General features: G+C 46.6%; 1 protein-coding gene across 8 annotated transcripts in view; it reads right to left on the bottom strand.

Annotated features, from left to right (window-relative positions):
• Positions 1-23,099, bottom strand: part of STAT3 (signal transducer and activator of transcription 3) — a 64,312-nt gene that overhangs the window by 21,386 nt on the left and 19,827 nt on the right. For all 8 annotated transcript variants that reach the window (XM_070060679.1, XM_070060678.1, XM_070060681.1 and 5 more), the window contains 3 exons: positions 3,036-3,185; positions 1,711-1,855; positions 1,113-1,211 (listed from right to left, as the gene is read on the bottom strand). In XM_070060679.1, coding sequence (XP_069916780.1) covers positions 1,113-1,211; positions 1,711-1,855; positions 3,036-3,163 — 372 coding nt within the window. In that variant the 5' untranslated portion in view covers positions 3,164-3,185. The remainder of the gene's footprint in view (positions 1-1,112; positions 1,212-1,710; positions 1,856-3,035; positions 3,186-23,099) is intronic.

The following is a 23,099-nucleotide window of genomic DNA, read 5'->3' as shown; positions in this document are numbered from 1 at the left end:
TCTTGGGTCTTCTAGGAAGACCTGGCTTTGGTAAACAATGGTAATTTTGTCTCTTGCTTTCCCACAGTTGTACCCCCCATCTCTCTTTCAGTCTCTTAGCATTGGCTTAATCCTTCAGAGAAGTAGCAATGGTGGCAGGCATCCTTATTTTTTTTACTTTTTAAGGAGAATACTTCAGCCTTTTACCATTTTGCCTTACGCTCTGTTTGGTTTCTGATGAATATTCTTTATTGTGTTAAGAAAGTCGTATCAAGGCCCATGTTGTGGTACAGTGGGTTACGTGGGCACTTATAACACTGTTGGAGTCCCCGCTACTCTGCTTCCAATCGAGGTTCCTGCTAACATGTCTGGGAAGGCAATGGATGTTGACCCAAGTGGTTGGGCCCTGCCACCCCTGTGGGAGACCAGCACAGAGTTCCTGGTTCCCGCCTTTGCTCTGGACCAGACCTGGCTGTTGGAGTCAAACCAGTGGATGTAAGATCTGTCTCTCCCTCTTCTTCTCTGAAGCTGTGCCTTTTACATAAATAAATCTTTTAAAGTTCCTTATTTTTTAAAATCTGGAATTGATACTGGATTTTGTAATCCAACAAAAATATTACTGTTTTTCTTAGCTTACTAATTCATTATATTAATTTATAATGTTGAACCATCCTTGCATTCCTAGAATATAAATCATGCTTTGTAGAATATGCAGGATGTAAAAATACTAACCATTTTCTTTATTTATATTGTGTTTTTTAGGCTTTGACAAGATGATTGTTCTAGCCCCATAAAATGAGCTGGAACCATCTCTTGTTTTTCTATACTTTGAAAAAATCTGAATGACACTGGACAAATACATATCATGAATGTCTTCCAGACAGATGCTTTAAACCTGTGAGCCGACTGGCTCTTTCGGGAGGATGAGGGGTGGTGTGTGTGTGTGTGTGTGTGTGTGTGTGTGTGTGTGTATGTGTGCACGCACGCGCGCAAATCTTCCCATGTATTTGTATGGTTAGTGATCTGTTTTTCCCCCTTCTTTTCTGATAGATTTAATAGCTTATGCTTTGTCACATTACACAGCTGTTTGAGTTTCCACTTCTCAGACCAGTGCTTTGTCTTCTCCGTCTTACCTGGGCTGCAGTGGCTGCTGTCTGGAGGAGCCGGGACTCTTCCCACAGGCACCGTGCCACGATTCGGGCAATCTCCATTGGCTTCTCGAGATACCTGCTCTGTAAGGAGGACAGGAAGAACATGAAGAGCAGCCGCAGACCAGGGAGCTGGGCGGAACCTCCTCGTCAACTGAGGACTGCGTGCCATTTACTACAAGGCCTGAGAGCCTGGCAGAAATCAGTGGGGGAGGAAAGGAAGGAAAGAAACAGGCAGGCAGGCAGGATGAACTGTGTGTGTCTGCGAGAGAGGCACGCTGGTCTGAGTCCTGGCACAGAGGATTTTGTCAAGGAATCCAATCCTGGGCAAACTCAACATTTAAAGCAAGAGTCAGCTGTCTGAGCTGAGGCCCTGGTGCTACTACCCTGCTGGCACGACAGGATTCATGTCACAACCACCACCACACGACTGCAACTGCTAGGACAGAAGTGACTCGAGGCAGGGGTATTTGGGGACAGAGTCTCATTACTTAGCCAAATGAGAAAAAGAAGCACTTCCAGGAAAGAGAGCTAAAACTATCCTCCGCAGGCCCGGTGTCCCTCCTCCTGTTTCTCATCGTACCTGAAGGAACTGCTTGATTCTTCGCAGATTGTGCTGATAGAGAACATTGGACTCTTGCAGGAAGCGGCTATACTGCTGGTCAATCTCACCCAGGAGATTATGGAACACCAACGTAGCATGCGATTCTTTGCTGGCCGCATATGCCCTAGGAGAGAACGATGAAAAATGATTCTGAACGTTTCACACATACGCACACACACACATGCACACAAATGGAAATCAGCATCAAGGAGGAAAAGGAGCCAGTGTTTGGTCCAGCAGTTAAGACGCCTACATCCCACAATACAGTGTCTGCGTTCAATTCCTGGCTCTGGCTCCTAACTTCTTAAAGATTTATTTATTTATTTGAAAGTCAAAGTTGCAGAGAAGGGGAGGCAGAGGCAGAGAGAGAGAGCGAGAGGTCTTCCATCTGCTGGTTCACTCCCCAAATGGCCAAAAACAGCCAAGGCTGGGCTAGACCAAAGCCAGGAGCCAGGAGTTCTTCCAGGTCTTCCACACGGGTGCAGGGGCCCAAGGACTTAGGTCATCTTCCACTGCTTTCCCAGGCCATATCAGAGAGCTGGATTGGAAGTGGAGCAGCTGGGTCTCAAATGGGCACCGGTATGGGATGCTGGCCCTGCAAGCAGTAGCCTTACCTGCTATGCCATAGTGTTGGCCCTGAAGATCTACTTCTACCAAGGTAGGCATGACAATTAAGACACCACTAAGGACACCTGCATCCCACATGGGAGTGCCAGCTATTCTGCTTCCAACTTAGCTTTCTGATAACACACACCCTGGAAGGCAGCAGGTGATGGCTCAAGTGGGTCCCTGCCACCCACATGGGAGACCCAGATGGAGGTCTGGGCTCTTGGCTTTGGCCTGGCCTAGCCCAGGCTGTTACAGGCATTTGGAGAGTGAATTAGCAAATGGAAGATCTATCTCCTCTCTCTCACTCTGTTTCTCTCCCTTACACACACACACACACACACACTTTTTCAAATAAAGTGAAAAATGTTTTTAAAATTCTCTACCCTCTCTCTGGAGAATCAGAAGACACAAAGGAACCCCCCCCCCCCCCAAGTAAATGAAATCCAATCAAGCTTCAAGACGTCTACCTCCAAGCAGGCTGTTTCAGTCCCAAAGACTCTTGCCCCTAGGCCCTTCTAACATAGAAATGCTTTAAAAGACTAAAGGTACCTCTTACCTCCTGTTCTGTATCCCACATTGCCTGTCCTCATAAGTTTTTCAACAAAATAGTCAGCAAAGCATGAAGCCAAAACAGATCAGGTGCCTGGAATCAAGCCCAAACCCAGCAGTCCGGAAGCTTCTCAAGGAGGACTTACCAGTCTTGACTCTCAATCCACGGGGCCAGGAACTGCCGGAGCTCCATGGGGAAGCTGTCGCTGTACAGCTGGTGCAGCTGCTCCAGGTACCGCGTGTCGAGTTGCTGGAGCTGATTCCATTGGGCCATCCTGCGGAGTCAGGGATGCCACCTGGAACACAACGTGCATGGTTATCACATGCCCACAGGGTGGACAACCTAGAAATAACCCATCAGCACAGGCGTCAGGGCTGTGATAACGGATAAAGACACTTCGGGAGGGATCCTGCACATTTCTCCAAGTTCAGAACGACAGACACATTCACAGACACATCTCTACCTCTGGAATACCAGAGGTATTAATACTGCTGCTTTTAACCTGGCCTGATGCCGAGTTCCAGACTCCACATCAGAGGGCTGTGAAGGTGAAAAGTTACTTAAGTTCCAGGTTTCTACTTCCTCATCTATAAAGTAGAGATCATAACGCCTACTTCTTGGGGTTACTGAGAAAACATTTCTAAAGCACCCAGCTAAGTGTATGGCACACAACAGATGCTCAGTGTCACTTCTTACTCTCCACCCCATAGCCCTTTTAGGCGACTGGGGAGCTATACACATTAAACTGTACTGAGAGCAAAATGAGGAATGTAGAGGACAGAGAGTTAATTCCAAAACTACAGGTTTACAAGGGTGAGGATGTGCTTTGGATTCCCCCATTTAAAGAAGAGTAATTTTATTTTTTGATGAGAAAGAAAGAAAGCTAAATACCAGACATACAAATTATCCCCAGGTTCATGACTATCCAAGTGAAATGCTCAGCTAATCAACTCTAGTCCTCTTTCTGAACAGTTTGGATAATGGAAACATCAATACCCACCAGGTACTCTTATGAAGTTCTAAAAATAACTGTAAGACTAAGGTCTAGGCCGGTGCTGTGGCTTAATAGGCTAATCCTCCACCTAGCGGCGCCGGCACACCGGGTTCTAGTCCCGGTCGGGGCGCCGGATTCTGTCCCAGTTGCCCCTCTTCCAGGCCAGCTCTCTGCTGTGGCCAGGGAGTGCAGTGGAGGATGGCCCAAGTGCTTGGGCCCTGCACCCCATGGGAGACCAGGATAAGTACCTGGCTCCTGGCTTCGGATCAGCGCGGTGCGCCAGCCGCAGCGCACCGGCCGTGGAGGCCATTGGAGGGTGAACCAACGGCAAAGGAAGACCTTTCTCTCTGTCTCTCTCTCTCACTGTCTACTCTACCTGTCAAAAAAAAAAAAAAGACTAACGTCTATACAGATCAAGGTATACTGAGCTGGTTCTCTGGGATGCTGAGAACACTTAAGGAAAGAGCAAATACCTAGAACTATTTAACTAGAGTTCTTCATTTGTTTATCAGAGAAGACATGAAGAAGCACCTAATTACAGACTGGCCTTTTCATGAAAACAGTCCGCAGGGCCAGCATTGTAGCACAGCAGGTTAAGCCTCCACCAGTGATGCTGGCCTCCCATATGGGCACTGGTTCAAGTTTTGGCTGCTCCACTTTTGATCCAACTCTTGGCTAATATACCTGGGAAAGCAGTAGAAGATGGCCCAAGTTCTTGGGGCCCTGCACCCATGTGGGAGACCTGGAAGAAGCTCCTGGCTCCTGGCTTTGGCCTGGCCTAGCCCCTGGCTATTGCAGCCATTTGGGGAGTGGACCAGCAAATGTTAGATCGCTGTCTCTCCCTCTCTCTAACTCTGCCTTTCAAATAAATAAATCTTTTTTTTTTTTTTTTTTTTTTAAATTAGCAGGGCCGGCGCTGTGGTGCAGCGGGTTAACGCCCTGGCCTGAAGTGCCAGCATCCTATATAGGCGCCGGTTCTAGTCCCGGCTTCTCCTCTTCCAATCCAGCTCTCTGCTGTGGCCTGGGATAACGGAAGAAGATGGGCCAAGTGCTTAGGGCCCTGCACCCACGTGGGAGACTGGGAAGAAGCTCCTGGCTCCTGGCTTCGGATCGGCTCAGCTCTGGCCATTGCGGCCAACTGGGGAGTGAACCAGTGGATGGAAGACCTCTCTTCTCTTTCTGCCTCTCCTCTCTCTGTGTAACTCTGACTTTCAAATAAATAAATAAATCTTTTTAAAAAATAGCAAACTAGTGATAAAAATCAACAGATCTTATGTTCTCAAAGCAGAAACCTGACTGCTGAACCGTTCTGAGCCGGAACTGAGGACTGTGTGAAGTCCTCCCTCCTCCAGGGAGGGTCAGGCACAGACCATCGCCCTTGCTGCCAAGAAGACAGCATCGACAGGTGCAGTGCTCCAGCACATACTCTGGGAAGCACAGGGAGCACCTCCCTGGCAGTCTGCGCAGTGAACAACTAATCTAAGGCAGCAGTGTCCGACAGATGTAAAATACAAGGGCTGACACGGCACAATGAATCGGTTACGTTTACAACACTGGCACCCTACGTCAGAGCACCAGTTTGAGTCCTGGCTGTTCTGCTTCCACTCCATCGCCCTGGTAACGCACCGGGGAAAGCAGCAGAGACTCAGATGGAGTTCCAGGCTCCTGGTTTTGGTCAGGTCTAGCCCCGGCCATTGTGGCCATTTGAGGAGTAAACCAGCAGGTGGAAGATCTGTCTCTACTTCTCTTCCTCTGTCACTTTGCCTTTCAAATAATTTTTTTGAATCTTTAAAAAAAATTAACAAGTAAAATAAAATACAAGACAGATGAAATTTTAATTCTTGGGGCTGGCATTGTGGCACAGTGGGTTAAATCACTGCCTATAACACCAGCATCCCATATGGGCACCAGTTCGAGTCCTGGATGCCCCACTTCCAATCCAGCTCTCTGCTGATGTGCCTGGGAAAGCAGTGGAAGATGCCCCAACTATTTGGGCCCTTACACCCACATGCGAGAACGAGAAGAAGCTCCTGGCTCCTGGCTTCAGTCTGGCCCAGCCCCAGCTGTCGCAGCCATTTGGGGAGTGACCCAGCAAATGGAAGAGCTCTTTCTCTCTTCTTGAACTATGCCTATCAAATAATTTTTTTTTTTTTTCAAAAAAAAAAAAAGACAATTCTTTTAGTAGTCATATTTTTAAACCAAAATGTTATCAGCTGAACATATAATCATGGAAAAATTGAGATACTTTCCACTCTTTTAGTGTACTAAGTTTCTAAAATTCAGTGTGTACTTAACACTTAGAGCATATATCACAAGTATTTAAGCACCAAGGACTTGAATTCCACTGGTGAAAGTTTACTAAAGCTAAGAATGAGAATGGCAGAGAGTATCTGAGAAAGTTCATGGAAAATGGAATTAAGCTAAGTTTATTATGGAGTGGTTGTTTGGTAGAGTTGTTAAGACTCTGGTTCAGATACCCACATCCTATTTTGGAGTCCCTTTCAAATAAAATGCAATAAAGGTTCATTCTTCAAATTCCTCACTGGCCAGGGCTGGGTTGGGCCAAACCTGGGAGCCAGGAACTCAACCCAGATCTCCCGTGTGGGTGGCAGGAGCCCAACCATTTAAGCCATCACTGCCGCCTCCCAGGGTCTGCATGAGCAGAAAGCTGCAATCAGGAGCTGGGAGCAGGGACTGAACCCAAGTACCCCAAGTGAGATGCAGACATCTCAAGTGATGCAAATCTTTTTGAAACCTATGTATTGTATCTTATAATATGCATTTTCCATAAACTTTTTGAAGATCAAATATTGAGGACTCATGCCATAAATTAACTAAATCTCCCACCAGTGTTGAAGAAGAACAAGTTTGCTGGACATTTGCGGTTCTTTTTAGTGTTGTTGTCTTCAACAATGCCTTCCCTCTTCTCAGGCAATTCCTCAAACACTGTCAGCTACTACTTAACAATACCACTGGCCATAGCCCAAGGCTAAGCTGCCAGGTAACCAGGCAGTGGCAACACCAGCACCAAGCTGGAATGAAAGCAGTGGTTGGAGGGCATGCTGTGTGCTGAAGCACTGGAACCAGGGTCTGTGTGTATTACCCTCAGTAGGAAATCAAAGGCCACGAGACCTCTGTTAGCAATATTCATGTTAGCAACACGTTAAAATCTGCCTCGCAGACTCACAGCACCATCATCTATCTGCCTTCAGGACTTGACTTGCACAGAAATCTGTACAAGATACCAACTTAGGTAGGTTCTGCTCTATGTAAACTCACTGAAACTACACCTACGTAGTCCAATATGGTAGTCACTAGCCAGATGTGACTACTGAGCACTTGAAATCTGGCTGCTTCAAACAGAGATAGGCTGTAAGGATAAAATATACACTGATGGTGCTGGGGTGGGGGGGCAGGCTGGCGCTGTGGCTTAGCAGGTACAGCTGCCACCTGTAGTGCTGGCATCCCATATGGGCACCAATTCGAGTCCCAGCTGCTCTACTTCCATCCGGCTCTCTATGGCCTAGGAAGGCAGTGGAAGACGGCCCAAGTCCTTGGACTCCTGCACCCACGTGGGAGACCCAGAGGACGCTCCTGGCTCCTGGCTTTGGATCAGCCCAGCTCCAGTGATTGCAGCCATTGGGAAATGAACCAGTATATAAAAGACCTCTCTCTCTCTCTGCCTCTACCTTTCTACCTTTCAAATCAATCAATCAATCTATATATATTATAGACTTATATAACACTTTATATATTAATGTATACATATACTTTATATATATGAGTGGGATTTGGCCTAGCATTAAAGCAGCCCACATGCCATATCGGGGTGCCTGGGTTTGATACCTGGCTCTACCAACTTCCTGCTAATGTGCACCCTCGGAGGCAGCAGGCGATTGCTTCAAGTGCTTGGGTCTCAACTACTCACATGGAATACCCAGTGGAGTTCTGGGCTCCTGGCTTTGGCCTGGCCCAGCTCAGGCTATTGCAGGTATTTGGGAAATGAACTAGCAGGTGGAAGATCTCTTATCTCTGTCTCTCTTTCAAATAAAGCAAAATAAATTTTATTAGAAAACTCATTTCACCATTTCTTTTTTACTCCTTTTAATGTGGCACCACAAACTTGAACATTACATGTGACGTGCATTCTATCTTTATTGGATGCTGTGGCTTTAGACTATGTAATTAAAAGGCTGTATTTCTCCTGATTAAAAATTTAAAGAACTAGTACCTGTTTTACATAATAAATTCTAGTTTTATAAATTAAAAATAGATTTAATTGCTTGTTTTAGATAAATATATGGAGTTGTCACAGTCTCCTCCCTAAAGTTGCAACATAAAATTTAATCTGCTTCCCACTACACCTGCTTGATTATACATTAACACTGGAGTCATCCATGAATATCCGAATTTCCAACTAGCACATCATAAAATACATCGAATAAAAACTGTCTGATTCATTTTGACTCCATAACTAAAAGGGTTTTTTGTTGTTGCTGTTTGATGCTTTATTTAGGGACAAAGGAGGGCTAGTAAGTAGTAAAATAATTTTTTTTTAGATTTATTTATTTAGGGGCAGACCCCATGCGTGGCAGGTAAAGCCACAGCCCACAGTGCTAGCATCCCTTATGGACTCTGGTTTGAGTCCCAGCCACTCCACTTCTGATCCAGCTCTCTACTATGGCCTGGGAAAGCAGAAGATGGCCCAAGTCCTTGGACCTTTGTGGGAGACACAGAGGAAGCTCTTGGCTCCTGGTGTTGGATTGGCCCAGTTCCAGTTGTTGAGGCCATGTGGGGAGTGAACCAGCAGATGGAAGAATGCTCTCTCTCTCTCTCTCTGCCTCTGCCTCTCTGTAACTCTGCCTTTCAAATAAATAAATAAATTTTTAAAATAATTTAACTTAGTTAACTTAAATCCCAAGAGAAGACAGTACTTTCAAGGAGAGCACTGGGCAACTTCGTAAACAGCATCTACTTACAGGCTGCTTATTATAAAACATATTTAACAACAGCCACAGGTAATCAGACCAAACATTCTTCATGAGACCAGCACATCTTTAAGAGATGACTAGCCAAGTTATCTGGGGAAAATCACTGCTGTAATTGTTTTACTGGAAAAATTCTTAAAGAACTTATGTCATAATCTCAATTCTGGCTTTTCAAATTTCAAGTTAATCTGAAGAATTCCACTAAGTACTAACTAAAGTATTTCTTATCTATGGCATAATTCTAAGCTTATGATTTAATAACTACTTCACTGAACCCTAGAACATACAAAGTGACAGTCTAACAATCTGAGTGCCAGCACTATTCAGGGTGCACAGGAGAGATGTGAGACCCCCCGCCCCCCCAAGACAACAGTGGCTAGTTTAGGGCATTACACAGAGCTCAATTATCTCAAAGCATCTACCATGCTTAGGTGAGCAGATAGTACACACCAGCAGAAAAAGGAAAGGTAAGTGTGATCCGAGAACTGAAGAGAAAAGGAAACCAAAAATGAAACAGCAACTCACCAAAGGCTTTCTCGACTTTTAAAAACAGGAATTTCTCAGCCCCTTGGGAATAACCTACCAACAAGTCATAAGGCTGACAACCATTGTCTAAAGGGGAACTTATTACTGTAAAGACCACTAAAAAAGTTTGATCAAAATCACGGTTCTCATATATACATATCTCAATGTAAAGGAGCCAAGTGATGTTAAACACAGGACCACCTCCAAAAGGGGCTCATATAATTAAACTTCATAATTATTTGAAAGACAGAGTTACAGAGAGAGAGCTTTGCATCTGCTGGTTCACTCCCCAAATGACTGAAACAGCCAGGGCCGAGTCAGGCCAAAGACAAGGGCCAGGAGCTTCTTCCAGGTCTCCCACATGGATGGCAGAGGTCCAAGGACTTGGGCCATCTTCCACTGCTTTCCCAGGCCATTAGCAAGGAGCTGGATCAGAAGTGGAGCAGCCAGGACTCAAACCAGCACTCATATGCGATGCTGGCATTGCAGACATCAGCTTAACCCGCTATGCAACAATGCCAGCCCCCACTAAACTTTTTTTTAAAATGAAGTCTTGAACTTCACACTCATGCACCAGTAGATTTATGACATGGGAAAGGAAAGGTGAAGAGAGACAAAAATCAGCTGCAAACAGTAACACACAACAGAAAGTGACCCAAAGAAAATTTCTGTTCCATCTTGCAATGTGTCACAACATTTTCTTTGGGTGTTATCCATACTTTGTACCAGAAATACCTAGATCTTAAATAGAATACACTCTTTTTGTCTGTTGCGTACATGAAGCTACTCCTGGCCATCAGGAAAGACCCAGTAACTAAGGCAACAGGAATAAGTACTGTTAAGATAGTTTAGGGGCCAGCGCTGTAGCGTAGCAGATAAAGCCACCGCCTGCAGTGCCGACATCCCATATGGACGCCGATTCAAGTCCTGGCTGCTCCACTTCTGATTCAGCTCTCTGCTATGGCCTGGGAAAGTAGTAGAAGATGGCCCAAGTCCTTGGGCCCTGCACCCACATGGGAGACCTGGAAGAAGCTCCTGGCTTCTGGCTTTGGATCCGCGTAGCTCCAGCTGTTAAGCCATCTGGGGAGTGAACTAGCAGGTGGAAGACCTTTCTCTCTGTCTCTCCCTCTCCTTCTCTCTCTGTGTAACTCTGACTTTCAAGTAAATAAATATATCTTTTTTTAAAAAAATGAAGATATATATGTTTAAAAGACTATGCAAGTAATAACGACCAGGATTTGGCTCTGCTAACTCATGCAGACATTTCAACCTCAAAGTCTTATGTCAATCATTAATGGATTAACACCAATGGGCGATAGGTTAGGGTGGAGACCTAATCTAACTGTGCTGGGAGATGCGGCCAGTGAGAGGTCTTTAGGTCACTGGGGCACTGCCCTCAGCAAGCAGGTCTCCTGGGAAGGTTGGTTATTTAAGCTGTTTGGTCTAGCTTCTCTCTCTGCTCCCTGGCTCTCCACTTGATTGCTCCTCCACACTCCCCACCAGAATAATGGGGCATCTGATCAGCTGTGAGCCTCCAATCCGTAAGCCACAGTGAACCTCCTTTCCAAGAGGCTCCTCTAGGTGCCTTTGTTAAGGAACAAAAAGCTAATACACTCATCATGGAAAATGCAGAGAATCACCCAAATCTCACTATCCAGAACTACAGCGGACATGTAGACAGAATTCCATTTGTGTGTATTTCTTTTTCTTTTTCTTTTTTTTTTTAAGATTTATTTATTTGAAAGTCGAGTTACCCAGAGAGAGAAGGAGAGGCAGAGAGAGTTCACTCCCCAATTGGCTACAGCAGCTGGAGCTGCGCTGATCTGAAGCCAGGAGCTTCTTCCTGGTCTTTCACATGGGTGCAGGGCCCAAGGACTTGGGCCAACTTCCACTGCTTTCCCAGGCCCTAGCAGAAAGCTGGATTGGAAGTGGAGCAGCCGGAACTTGAACCGGTGCCCATATGGGATGCCAGCACTGCAGGTGGTGGCCTTTCCCACTATGGACAGTGCTGGCCCTAGTCTTTGTTCTATAAAGAATTATTTATTTGGGGCTGGCGCTTTGGCACAGCGGGTTAACGCCCTGGCTAGAAGCGCCAGCATCCCATATGGGCGCCGGTTCGAGACCCGGTTGCTCCACTCCCAATCCAGCTCTCTGCTAGGGCCTGGGAAAGCAGTGGAAGATGGCCCAAGTCCTTGGGCCCCTGCACCCACATGGGAGACCTGGAAAATGCTCCTGGCTCCTGGCTTCGGATTGGCTGAGCTCCAGCCATTGCGGCCAATTGGTGAGTGAACCAGCGGATGGAAGAGCTCTCTCTCTCTCTCTGCCTCTCCTCTCTGTGTAACTCTTTCAAATAAATAAATAAATCTTTAAAAAAAAAAAAAAAAAGTAGTATTTATTTCCAAGACAGAGCGACAGAAAGAGGAGAGAGAGGGGGAGAGACAAAGAGATCTTCCATCTGCAGGTGCACTCCCCAAATGGCCACACAGCCAGGGCCAGGCCAGGCCAGGCCAAGTCCAAGAACTCCATCCTAGTCCCTCACACAAGTGGCAGAGACTCAAGTACTTGAGTCATCAGCTGCTGCCTCCCTGGTGCATTGACAGGGAGCTGCATCAGAAGTGGGTAGCTGGACTTGAACTTGTGCTCTGATGTGGCATGCAGACATCCCAAGTAACACCTTAACCCACTGTCCAACATCCTCCCCTCCCTCAAGCAGTGTTTTAAGCTCCCAGCATATATTTACTTAACTCATTTCATCTTTGCAACAATTTATTAAAAAGACAGTTTATCCCATTTTATAGAGGAAGAAATTGAAGCTCAGAATTTTAAGTGTTTACCCAAAGTCACTTCTCTGGTTTGGATATGGTTTGTCCCATAAAGTGTTAGAAGTCTGGTCTCCAGTGTGGCAGTGGTAAGGCAATGGAAATTTTAAGGACCTGCGCAGGTGGTGTGGTGCAGCAGACTAAGCCACTGCTTGCAACACACCAGCATCCCTTAGAGTTCTGGTTCATGGCCGGGCTGCTCTGCTTCCACTCCATCTCCCTGCTAATATGCCTGGGAAAGCAGTGGAGAAGGGCCCAAACGCTGGGTCCTGGCCACTCATGTGGAGACCCAGGCAGAGTCCAGGCTTCTGGTTCAGCATGGACCAAGCCCTGGGCATTGCAGTTATTTGGGCAGTGAACCAGCAGATGGAAGCTTGCTTTCTCACTCTCTCTCTCTTTCTCTCTCCCCCTCCCTCCCTCCCTCCCTCCCTCCCTCCCCAACTCTCCTCTTTCTCTGTCACTCTGCCTTTCAAATAAATAAAATAAATCTTTAAAAAAAAAAAAAAGATTTGAAAGGCAGAGTGACAGAGAGAGAGAGAGGAGAGAGAGAGGAGAGAGAGAGGGAGAGAGGGAGAGAGGGAGGGGAGGGGAGGGGAGGGGAGAGACAGAGAAAGAGAATCTTCCATTCCGCTGGTTCACTCCCCAAATGGCTGCAATGGCCAGGGCTGGGCCAGGCCAAAGCCAGTAGCCAGGAGCTCCATCCAGGTCTCCCATGTGGGTAAAAGGGCCCAGGGAGTTGGGCCATCTTCCACTGCTTTCCCAGGCCATTAGCAGGGTGTCAGATTGGAAGTGGAGCAGCTGGGACTCCAACCAGTGCCCATAACGGATGTGAGCACTGCATTCGGCAGCTTAACCTGGCTGGCCCTAATAAATCTTGTGCTTTTCTTTTTTTTACAAGGGCAGATATTGAGAAAGAGAGAGAGAGAGAGAGACAGACAGACAGACACCTGGGAACTAATTCAGGCTCCAAATCTGAATTTCTGAGTATAGGAAAATCTCCTAGAGGATGCTAATGTGCAGCTCAAATGAATATCCCGTAATTAGCGCTGAGATCAAGGCTCAAATCTGGATGTATCCAGAATCAGCTGAGGGGCTCTGAACAACCAGGTGCTGGGCCTTTGCCCACACCTCCTGACTAATAATCCCCAGGGGCGGGGGCCAGGAAGTTGTAACGAAGCAGAACATCATGGAGACTGCGCAAGGAGACCGAGCCACGGGACGAGGTCGGAGGCGGCTGGCTTGGAAGTCGGACCAAGAAATCTGAACTTTCTTCCAAGGGCAGTGGAAGCCTTTGAAAAACTTTAAGCAAAAAAGTGACAGTTTGACTTACATTTCAGAAAGATCCCTAGGCTGCAGTAATCAAGGTGAGAGATGGGACAGCTGAACTTGAGATATTAAAGCGGTAGCTCAGATCGAGCTTGGGGACGGATTGAAGGGCAAAGGTGCCGCAGAGGAAGGCAGCAGGAGGAAGGGAACCTCCCAGGTTCCTGTTGTATTTGGGGTTCAAAGGCAAGCCAGCTGCTGACCCTGAGAAATACCACAGCAAGACTTCTCACGCTGGGAAAGCAGCTGTCTAACGGCCTACACATTGTTGTGATCAGGCTCAATTCCCTCAGGACAGTAAGGTAGCTGCAACCAAAAATACTGCAGTAAAACAGTAAGTTGACATTTAGCCAAAAAGTGCCCATGGTTTGTATTACAAATGACAGATAAACCCTGGAAAGCCCCCATCCCCCACCCGGAAAGGAGTCAATGACAAAAGAAAATCAACCAGAAATCTCAGAGCCAAAACACACCTGGGCCAGGACAAGCACTGTTAACCGTCCGGCACTCCCATCCCTCCAGACCGTTTTCCACACTGTGGGCAGAGTGAGAAATATATGGGCTGGCGCTGCGGCTCACTAGGCTAATCCTCCGCCTGCGGCGCCGGCACTCCAGGTTCTAGTCCCAGTCAGGGCGCCAGATTCTGTCCCAGTCGCTCCTCTTCTAGTCCAGCTCTCTGCTGTGGCCTGGGAGTGCAGTGGAGGATGGCCCAAGTGCTTGGGCCCTGCACCCCATGGGAGACCAGGACGAAGCACCTGGCTGGCTTCGGATCAGCACGGTGCGCTGGCCGCAGTGGCCACTGGGGGGTGAACCAATGGAAAAGGAAGACCTTTCTGTCTCTGTCTCTCTGTCCACTCTACATGTCAAAATAAAAAACATGAACTTCATCTTGCCACTCCCTTACTTAAAACCTCACTGACAACTGCATTTTTCTTGGGCTGAAAAACAAAGTACGAAAGGTTATGGCAGAATGGCGAGGACCCTGGAGCCACACTGCCTGGATCCGAGGCCGCTGCCTCTGCACGGACTGACACGGGCGGCACACAAGTGGCTCTAAGTACTACTAGCGGGCCTCGCTCAGCTGCCACCAGCTGGCTGAGCTCCCAGCACTCTGCTCGCTTTTCCCCCTGCTCCTGCGTGCCAAGGCCCTCACACACAGCTTCCTTCTAACAAGCACCACGATCGTGACCACCATGCTGGGTAGGAAGAGCCTTGGCTGCTGCTCACAAGTGTGTCCCACCTCCACCCCAGCAAAATGCAGCACGTGCCTGGCTCTAGAATGGGTACTCAAAAAATACAGGCCGACTGAATGAACCAAGGAGTGAATTACAGCCAAACTGAGCGAGCCAGATTCTCCCCGTGAGGACACTGTACCCATAGAAGACCTGGATGGAGTTTCAAGGTCCTGACTTGGGCCTGGCCCAGCCCCAGCTGCAGGCATTCGGGGAGTGAACCAGTGGATAAAAGATCTCTTTCTGTTTCTCCCTCTCTAACTCTGCCTTCAAATCAAGCAATCCTTTTAAATATAATAATGAAAATCAAATCTGTACTTCAAAAAAATTTTAATATAACGCTTTTCCTATAAAGCTAACTGAAATAATGAGACCCTCGTGCCACATCGTCCTACAAGATGTTACTTCATGAGGCTGGCGCTGTGGCACAGCAGGTTGACGCCCTGGCATCCCATATGGGTGCTGGTTCCAGTCCCAGCTGCTCCTCTTCCAAGCCAGCTCTCTGCTGTGGCCCAGAGGTGCCACAGTAGAAGATGGCCCAAGTCCTTGGGCCCCTGCACCCACGTGGGAGACCCGGAGGAGGCTCCTGGCTCCTGAGATCAGTGCAGCTCCAGCCATTGCGGCCGTCAGTGGATGAAGACCTCTCTTTCTGTCTCTACCTCTCTCTTTCAAATAAATGGAAAAAAAAAAAAAAAAGCCTGTGCACCAAAATAATCCTTAAAAAAAAAAAAAGATGTTATTTCATGCCGTGCCTGTTGGTAGTAAGAGAATTAAGACATTAAGGTATACCTAAATACTGGCAAGTGGACATTAAAACGGGCGTCTCCTAAAACTTAAAATCACCTGGTTGAGCAAGTTTGTCTTGTGACAGTCCTCACTGGATGGGCTGAAACCCTACCTAAAGTCAACAGTAAATCTCTTCAAACAGGAAGTCTAATGCCTGCTTTTCCATCCTTTTCCCTCAAGAAAATCAAGTTCCAACTTCACAACAAAAATCATTCTTGTTTTCGTTGTTTTTTTTTGTTTGTTTGTTTGTTTGTTTTTTTAAGAACTCTTTCAAATACATAAAATCCACCTCCTCATGTCACCGACAGAGCCAGACCGGAGACGGGAGTACCAGCAGCACTCAGGCGCCGACCTCCCGCTCCTGACTGCAGAGCTGGGCTCTCCCACATGACACACTGCAGTCAACAAGTGCATCAGGCCTCCAGCTTTCCCGCCAAGAAAACGTAGCTGGAGAAGGGAAGACAAAGTCTGGCTACAGAGAGAAAATCACTGATCCAGTCAGGAAAAAAAAAAAAAAAAAAAAAAGGATCATAACTACTATTCTTCTACAAGAAATATTTCGTTGGGATTTTTTAAAATTATCCCCAAACTGTGACCTTGGGAAATAAAAATGCTAAGAAGCAAAATACGTCACTTCTCAGAGGTTTTCCGGGCCAACCTGACAGGCCACACGTGGAGGTGTCACTGGTTCACGGAACACCCGAGGGCCACTTTACCAGCTGCTCTGTTGTGCCCCGGGGCAAGCAGAGATGAGGAATTCAGAGTTCTCACCATGGAAAAAAACAAACAAACAAACAAACAAAAACAAACAAAAAACACCACTGCTGAGAGCACCCCAGGTCAGAGCTCCAAAATAACACATAATGGCAGTCAGAGTCCGGCCTCTGGGCTCTACCATGAAAGACGCTGCACACTGTTTTGGAAGAAAGGCAGGCATACAACAAGGTGATGAAATGGGGCAGACACCACACTAGAAGGCACACACACACACGTGTTTTACAAAGTCAGTGCTGTCCAGGAGACAGAAGTGATTTCGCCCAGGAAGGAGTAACCAGCCTAAGTAGAGGAAACAGCAGGTACAAACAAGGAATAGCCACGGAGGCAGACTTTCCGGTGGAACTCGGCCCAAAAGCAGGGCAACGTACACACTCACAAGGACAGGAATGGGAGATGACAGCAGACAAAAGATGTCAATAAATGTCAATAAAATTCTAGGATCCAGAAAGTGGTGGGATGAAAACTGACCTAGCGCAGCTGAGAACACTGAACTAAAAGCAGCTGTGGGAGGAACGTCCAAGGAGCAGCACGCCATGTGACTCCCCAAAGCTCAGAGTTGAGCTACGCTGAGGTATGGCTGAAGGCAGGGACAAAAGGTTTGTCTCCAAACAGAACTACTTGAAAAATCTGTGTAAAGGAACCTCTTTGTGTATTCAAAAGGCGGAAACAGTCTAGAACCAAGGTCAGGGTAGAGAGTGGTAAACAGGACAGACAAGTCTCTGCCTCCACTGAGATAGAGGAAGACTGACAAGTAAACTGGGAAGATAAGAATCACTTGAGATAAGAGTAGTCAAGATGAGAGGATAGTGGGTGACTAGGCCAGGTTGGCACACTACAGATAGCCCAGGAATGCTTCTTAGAGGAAGTATCCAAAGGCAAAGAAACTTTTCTCTGAAGTTTATTTTTATTTATTTGAAAGGCAGAGTGACAAGAGAGAGAGATCAATCTTCCATATGCTGTTTCATTCTCCAAATGCCTTTAACAGCCAGAGCTGGGCCAAATGGAAGACAGAAGTCAGGAACTCCTTCTAAGTCTCTCATGTGGACTGCAGAAACCCAAATACCTGAGTCACCATTTGCTGCTTGCCAGGGTGTGCATTAGCAGGAAGCCGGGTTAGAAATGGAGGCAGGACCATAATCTCAGGTACTCTGATATAGGAGGCAGGCATCCAAGCAATGGATTTCACTTGCTATACCACAACGTCTGCCCCACACTTTTTTTTTTTTTTTTTTTTTTTTTTTAATTTAAAGAGAAATATCTGGGGCTGGCGCTGTGGCGCAGTGAGTTAAAGCCCTGGCCTGAAGTGCTGGCATCCCATATGGGCGCTGGTTCTAGTCCTGGCTGTTCCTCTTCCAGCTCTCTGTTGTGGCCTGGGATAGCAGTGGAGGATGGCCCAAGCCCTTGGGCCCCTGCACCCACGTGGGAGACCTGGAAGAAGCTCCTGGCTCCTAGCTTCGGATCAGCGCAGCTCTGGCCACTGCGGCCATCCGGGGAGTGAACCAACTGATGGAAGACCTCTCTCTCTGTCTCTACCTCTTTCTGTAACTCTTTTTTTTTTTTTTTAAAGATTTATTTATTTAAAAGAGAAATATCTAAAATACACAAAACTCACAATAATAATAAAACAAACTATCTGATCTAAAACTGGGTGAAAGATCTGAACAGGCAGCTCACCATAAAGCATACACAGAAGGGAAATGAGTCCATGCAAGAAGCTCCATAGTCAACATTCCCAGGAAGCTGCACACTGGAGTTTCCAGGGCCACTTGGGAGAGTGAAAAGAATTCACAGCTGAAAATGGGAGACCTATCCTTTGGCCTTCTTCTAGGAGCCCTGGCAAAGATCAAGACCTTGTATCCTCACAGCAGTGGCTATTAAACCAAAACTCAACAATGGAGGCAGGTAAATCCACACATCCCACGCACATACACCTCCACCCCCACTGTTATAAGCCATTTCTACTCCTTTTGTTGGTGAAGCCACATTTGCTTTTTGGCTCTTCAGATTTCTTGGGGCCGGCACCGTGGCATAGTGGGTTAAGCTACCGCCTACAGTGCCAGCATCCCATACGGGCACCAGTTTGAGTCCCAGCTGCTCCACTTCTGATTCAGCTCCCTGCAAAAGCACCTGGGAAAGCAGCAGAAGATGGCCCACATGGATGCATATGGGAGACTTGGAAGAAGCTCCTGACTCCTGGCTTTGGTCTGGCCCGGCCCTGACTGTTGCTGCCATTTGGGGGTGAACTAACAGATGGAAGAGTTCTCTCTCTCTACCTCTGCCTCTCCCTCTCTGTAACTCTACCTTTTGAATAAATAAATATTTTTTAAAAGATTTCTCAGTTATTCTTTCTTTTAAAAAAATTTTATTTGAAAGGCAGTTACAGAGAGTTTTCCATTCATTGGTTCACTCCCTAGATGGCCACAATAGCCACAGCTGTACCGATTTAAAGCCAAGAGCCAGGAGCTTCTTCCAGGTCTCCCACGTGGGTAGGCCATCTTCTACTGCCTTCCCAGGCCATAGCAGAGAGATGGATCAGATGTGGAGCTGCCAGGATTTGAACCAGTGCCCTTATGGGGTGCCCGCTATACCACAGAGCTGGCTCCTCTTAGTTATTCTTGAGAGCAAGGTTTATCCAAGATTTCTAAATGTTTTGTACCGGTGGGTTTTCAGGGAATCTAGTCTACCACAGAATACAGACAATAGGATGAGAAAAGAAAGGGATTTGAGAAAACTTGAGAGGTAGAACAAACAACATTTGCTGATGATTTGAACAGAAGCAGGGGTACGCAAGAATAAGACAATTAAGCGGCCGGCGTCGCAGCTCAGTAGGCTAATCCTCCGCCTGGCATCCCGGGTTCTAGTCCCGGTCGGGGCGCCGGATTCTGTCCCGGTTGCTCCTCTTCCAGTCCAGCTCTAAGCTGTGGCCCAGGAGTGCAGTGGAAGATGCCCCAAGTGCTTGGGCCCTGCACCCACATGGGAGACCAGAAGCACCTGGCTCCTGGCTTCAGATCGGCGCGGTGTGCTAGCCGCAGCGGCCACTGGGGGGTGAACCAACGGAAAAAGGAAGACCTTTCTCTCTTTCTCTCTCTCTCTCACTGTCCACTCTGCCTGTGTAAAAAAAAAAAAAAAAAAAAAAAAAAAAAAAAAAAAGAATTAAGGATCTTTGAGTGATCTACCATTTATTTAGATGGGGAAGTTGAGTTAGGAAAGAGACACAAGCTTGAGGACAGGAGTTTTAAGAATGGTGTTCTGGACAAGATAAACAGGAGATAACTACAAGTTATCTGAAGGAAAATGTCAGGTGAGTAATAGGCATCATGAACGGTGCCCAAAATTGGCTGGAGATATACAATTGGGGTCATCAACCTGGTTAAAGTAGTAGAGGAGATAACCCAAGGACACAGAAAAGGAGAAAAGAGAGCCCTAGACAAGCCTGAAGCACTTCAGTGTTCAAGTTAAGGCAGAGAAAGATTATCAGGAAAGGACACTTGGAAGGATCAGGAAGACTGAAGGAAAGCCATGGAACATACTGTAAAGGCAGTGTTTTGAGAAAAAGAAGAATTCAGCCACTTCCAATGCCTCGGAAAAGACAGGCAACATGGCAACTGGAGAGTATCCAGAGACCACCAGCAACATTGTAGCCCATTACCCCCTTCCTACAAGGCTGAGTTTGGTTAATGTTTCTGAACTCTAAGACAATCCACCATGAGAACTTCTAAGGCTCTCAAGCCACACGCATTACTTTTCTCCTTAAGACTGACTGCCTGAAAGGCTTCCAGGACCCCTTGGAGAACTATCTTCTTGCTTCTGTCCTCTAAACTTACCCCTAAAACAGTGATTACAAAGGGCCTAAAAAGAATAACCACTAGGAATAGTGATTCTTGGGGCCAGAGCTGTGGTGTAATGGGCTAAGCCTCAGCCTGCTATCCCACATGGGCGCTGGTTTGAGACCCAGCTTCTCCACTTCCAAACCAGCTCTCTGCTCTGGCCTGGGAAAGCAGTGGAAGATGGCCCAGGTCCTTGGGCTCCTGCACCCACGTGAGAGACCTGGAAGAAACTCCTGGCTCCTGGCTTCAGACCAGCTTTGCTCCAGTCCTTGCAGCCATTTGGGGAGTGAACAAGCAGAGAGAAGACCTCTCTGTCTCTCCCTTTCTCTGTCTATAACTCCACCTTTCAATAAATAAATCTTTAAAAAAAAAAAAAAGAGGAAAAAAGTTTAAAAAAGAAAATTAGTGATTATCTTCCCCCAAAGGATTATTCCCCCACTATTTCAACCTATGCAGACTCAGAAATGTTTAGATCTTAAGGAGGAATCAATACTTCCTCCAAAATATTATGTTCAAGGGCAGAGAGATTACTCTAATGTTAACAGCATCTAAGTGTGTACTCTGGACTATAGCCAATGGCCAACCTTATCTAGACACAGGAGAGTCTGAAGGTTAAAATTGTGGGAGGGAGGGAATACAAGTAGTTTATTTCTTTGTCCCCAGCTCACTAACCACGAGCATCCCAGCATTTGTTTCTGCATGGGCTTGAATTCTAGGAGAAAATTTTATGTCAGTTAAAAGCTTTAAGGGGAAAAAATTAAATATTTCCAAAATATACAAAGACTTCTTGAAACTCTCAAAAATAAGAAAATGCAATTTAAAACTGGGCAAAATATGTCAACAGGCACCTCACCAAAGAGAATGTACAGATGGCAAATAAGCATATGAAAAGGTGCTTGCATCACATGTCATCAGGAAACTGGGATTAAAACACTGAGATATCACTTTACACCCACTAACATGGATAAAATCCGAAACACTGCTAATAGCAAATGCTGGTAAGGATAAGGAGTAACAGGAGCTCTTAATCATTGCTGCTGGTATGAAGGCAAAAATGGTATAATCAGTTACTCTGGAACTCAGTATGGCAATTTCTCACAAAGCTCTGGGTCAGGCTTTGGAACACAGGTTAATATGCTGCTTGGGATGCCCCCATCCCATATTTGAGTGCCTAGTTTGAGTCTTGGCTACTTCACTTCCTATCCAGCTTTCTGCTAATGCAACTCTCGAGAGGCAACAGGTGATGGCTCAAGTACTTGTGTTTCTGTCACCCACACAGAAAACCCAGCTTGAATTCTGGGCTCCTTACTTCAGCCTGGCCCAGCCCTGGCTATTGCAGACATTTGGAAAGTGAATCAGGAAACAGGCAATCCCTTTTATCTCTATCTCTTCACTCTGCCTTTCTAAAAAACAACAACAAAGAAAAACATTCTTACTATACAATCCAGCAATTGCACTGCTTGGTACTTACCCAGAGATAAATAATCTACACAAGAACCTGTACATGGATATTTACAGCAGTTTATTCTTTTGTTTGTTTGTTTATTTGTTTATAGGCAGAGTGGACAGTGAGAGAGAGAAAGAGAGAAAGGTCTTCCTTTTTCCGTCGGTTCACTCCCCACTGGCCACTGCGGCCAGAGCACTGCGCTGATCTGAAGCCAGGAGCCAGGTGCTTCTCCTGTTCTCCCATGCGGGTGCAGGGCCCAAGCACTTGGGCCATCCTCCACTGCACTCCCTGGACACAGCAGAGAGCTGGCCTGGAAGAAGGGCAACCGGGACAGAATCCGGCGCCCCGACCGGGACTAGAACCCGGGGTGCCGGCACCACAGGCAGAGGATTAGCCTATTGAGCTGCGGCGCCGGCCAAGTCTATTAATTTTAAAAACACATTAATTGAGCTTTGGAAACAGCTTTTAAAAGATAAATATGCCTCTGTCACTCCCTGTCTGTAACTCAGAGAGAGAGAGAGAGAGAGGGAGGGAGAGAAAGAGAGGGAAAGAGAGAGAGAAAAAGAGAGAGGAGAAAGAGAGAGATAGAGAGAGACAGAGAGGAAATGACACAGAGAGAAAGATACAGAGAGAGAGGAAGGAAGGAAGGAAGGAAGGAAGGAAGGAAGGAAGGAAGGAAGGAAGGAAGGAAGAAGGCAGGCAGGCAGGCGGGCGGGCGGGCCAAGGCTGTGGTATAGTAGGTTGACCCCACCGGCTGTGCAGGCATACCATATGGGTGATGGTTCAAGTCCCAGATGCTCCACTTCCGATCCACCTCCCTGCTAATGCACCTGGTTAAAGCAGTGGAGGATGGCCCAGGTGCTTGGGCCCCTGTACCCACGTGAGAGACCCAAAGGACACTCCTGACTCCTGGTCTTCAGATTGGCCCAGTTCTGGCCATTGTGGCCTTTTGGGGAGTAAACTAGCAGATGGAAGATGGATCTCTCTATGTTTCTCCCTCTGTAGCTCTGCTTCTCAAAATAAAAAAAATTAAAAAAAAAAAGGATAAATATGATCCATAAAGTTTAAGTTGTATCCCAGATGGGAGATGAACCATCTCCCCAATTAGACAAGCTTTCCTAAGAAAGTCTTATCAAAATGGATAATACACTTGGAAGAGTAAGTGACTACGCTTCACATTCAGAGAATAGCTGCCCTTAATTCATTGACCTCCACACAGGATGAGGCTAAGAAAATGCTCCACGCTTATGAAATTACAATCTGACAAGCTAAGTGACGGGATGGCCATGATTTGGGAAGAAAAATCATATACACTTATGAAGAAAAGAGAAATAAACCCTATTCCAGTGGGGGAGGGGTAGCTCATGATCCAAAGCCAGAGTGGAGCACCTTAGTTCTGTCAGGGGCCATTTCAAGTTTTCTGGTATCATTCATGGGCCGTAAAACACTATCAACTTAAAAACAAAAAAACAAAAAAAAAAAAAACAAAAA

The sequence above is a fragment of the Oryctolagus cuniculus genome, chromosome 17, assembly GCF_964237555.1.
Source record: "Oryctolagus cuniculus chromosome 17, mOryCun1.1, whole genome shotgun sequence".
In the NCBI taxonomy this organism is placed as follows: domain Eukaryota; kingdom Metazoa; phylum Chordata; class Mammalia; order Lagomorpha; family Leporidae; genus Oryctolagus; species Oryctolagus cuniculus.
The sequence above is the reverse complement of the archived record's forward strand: the minus strand, read 5'-3'. Positions and strand labels throughout refer to the sequence as shown.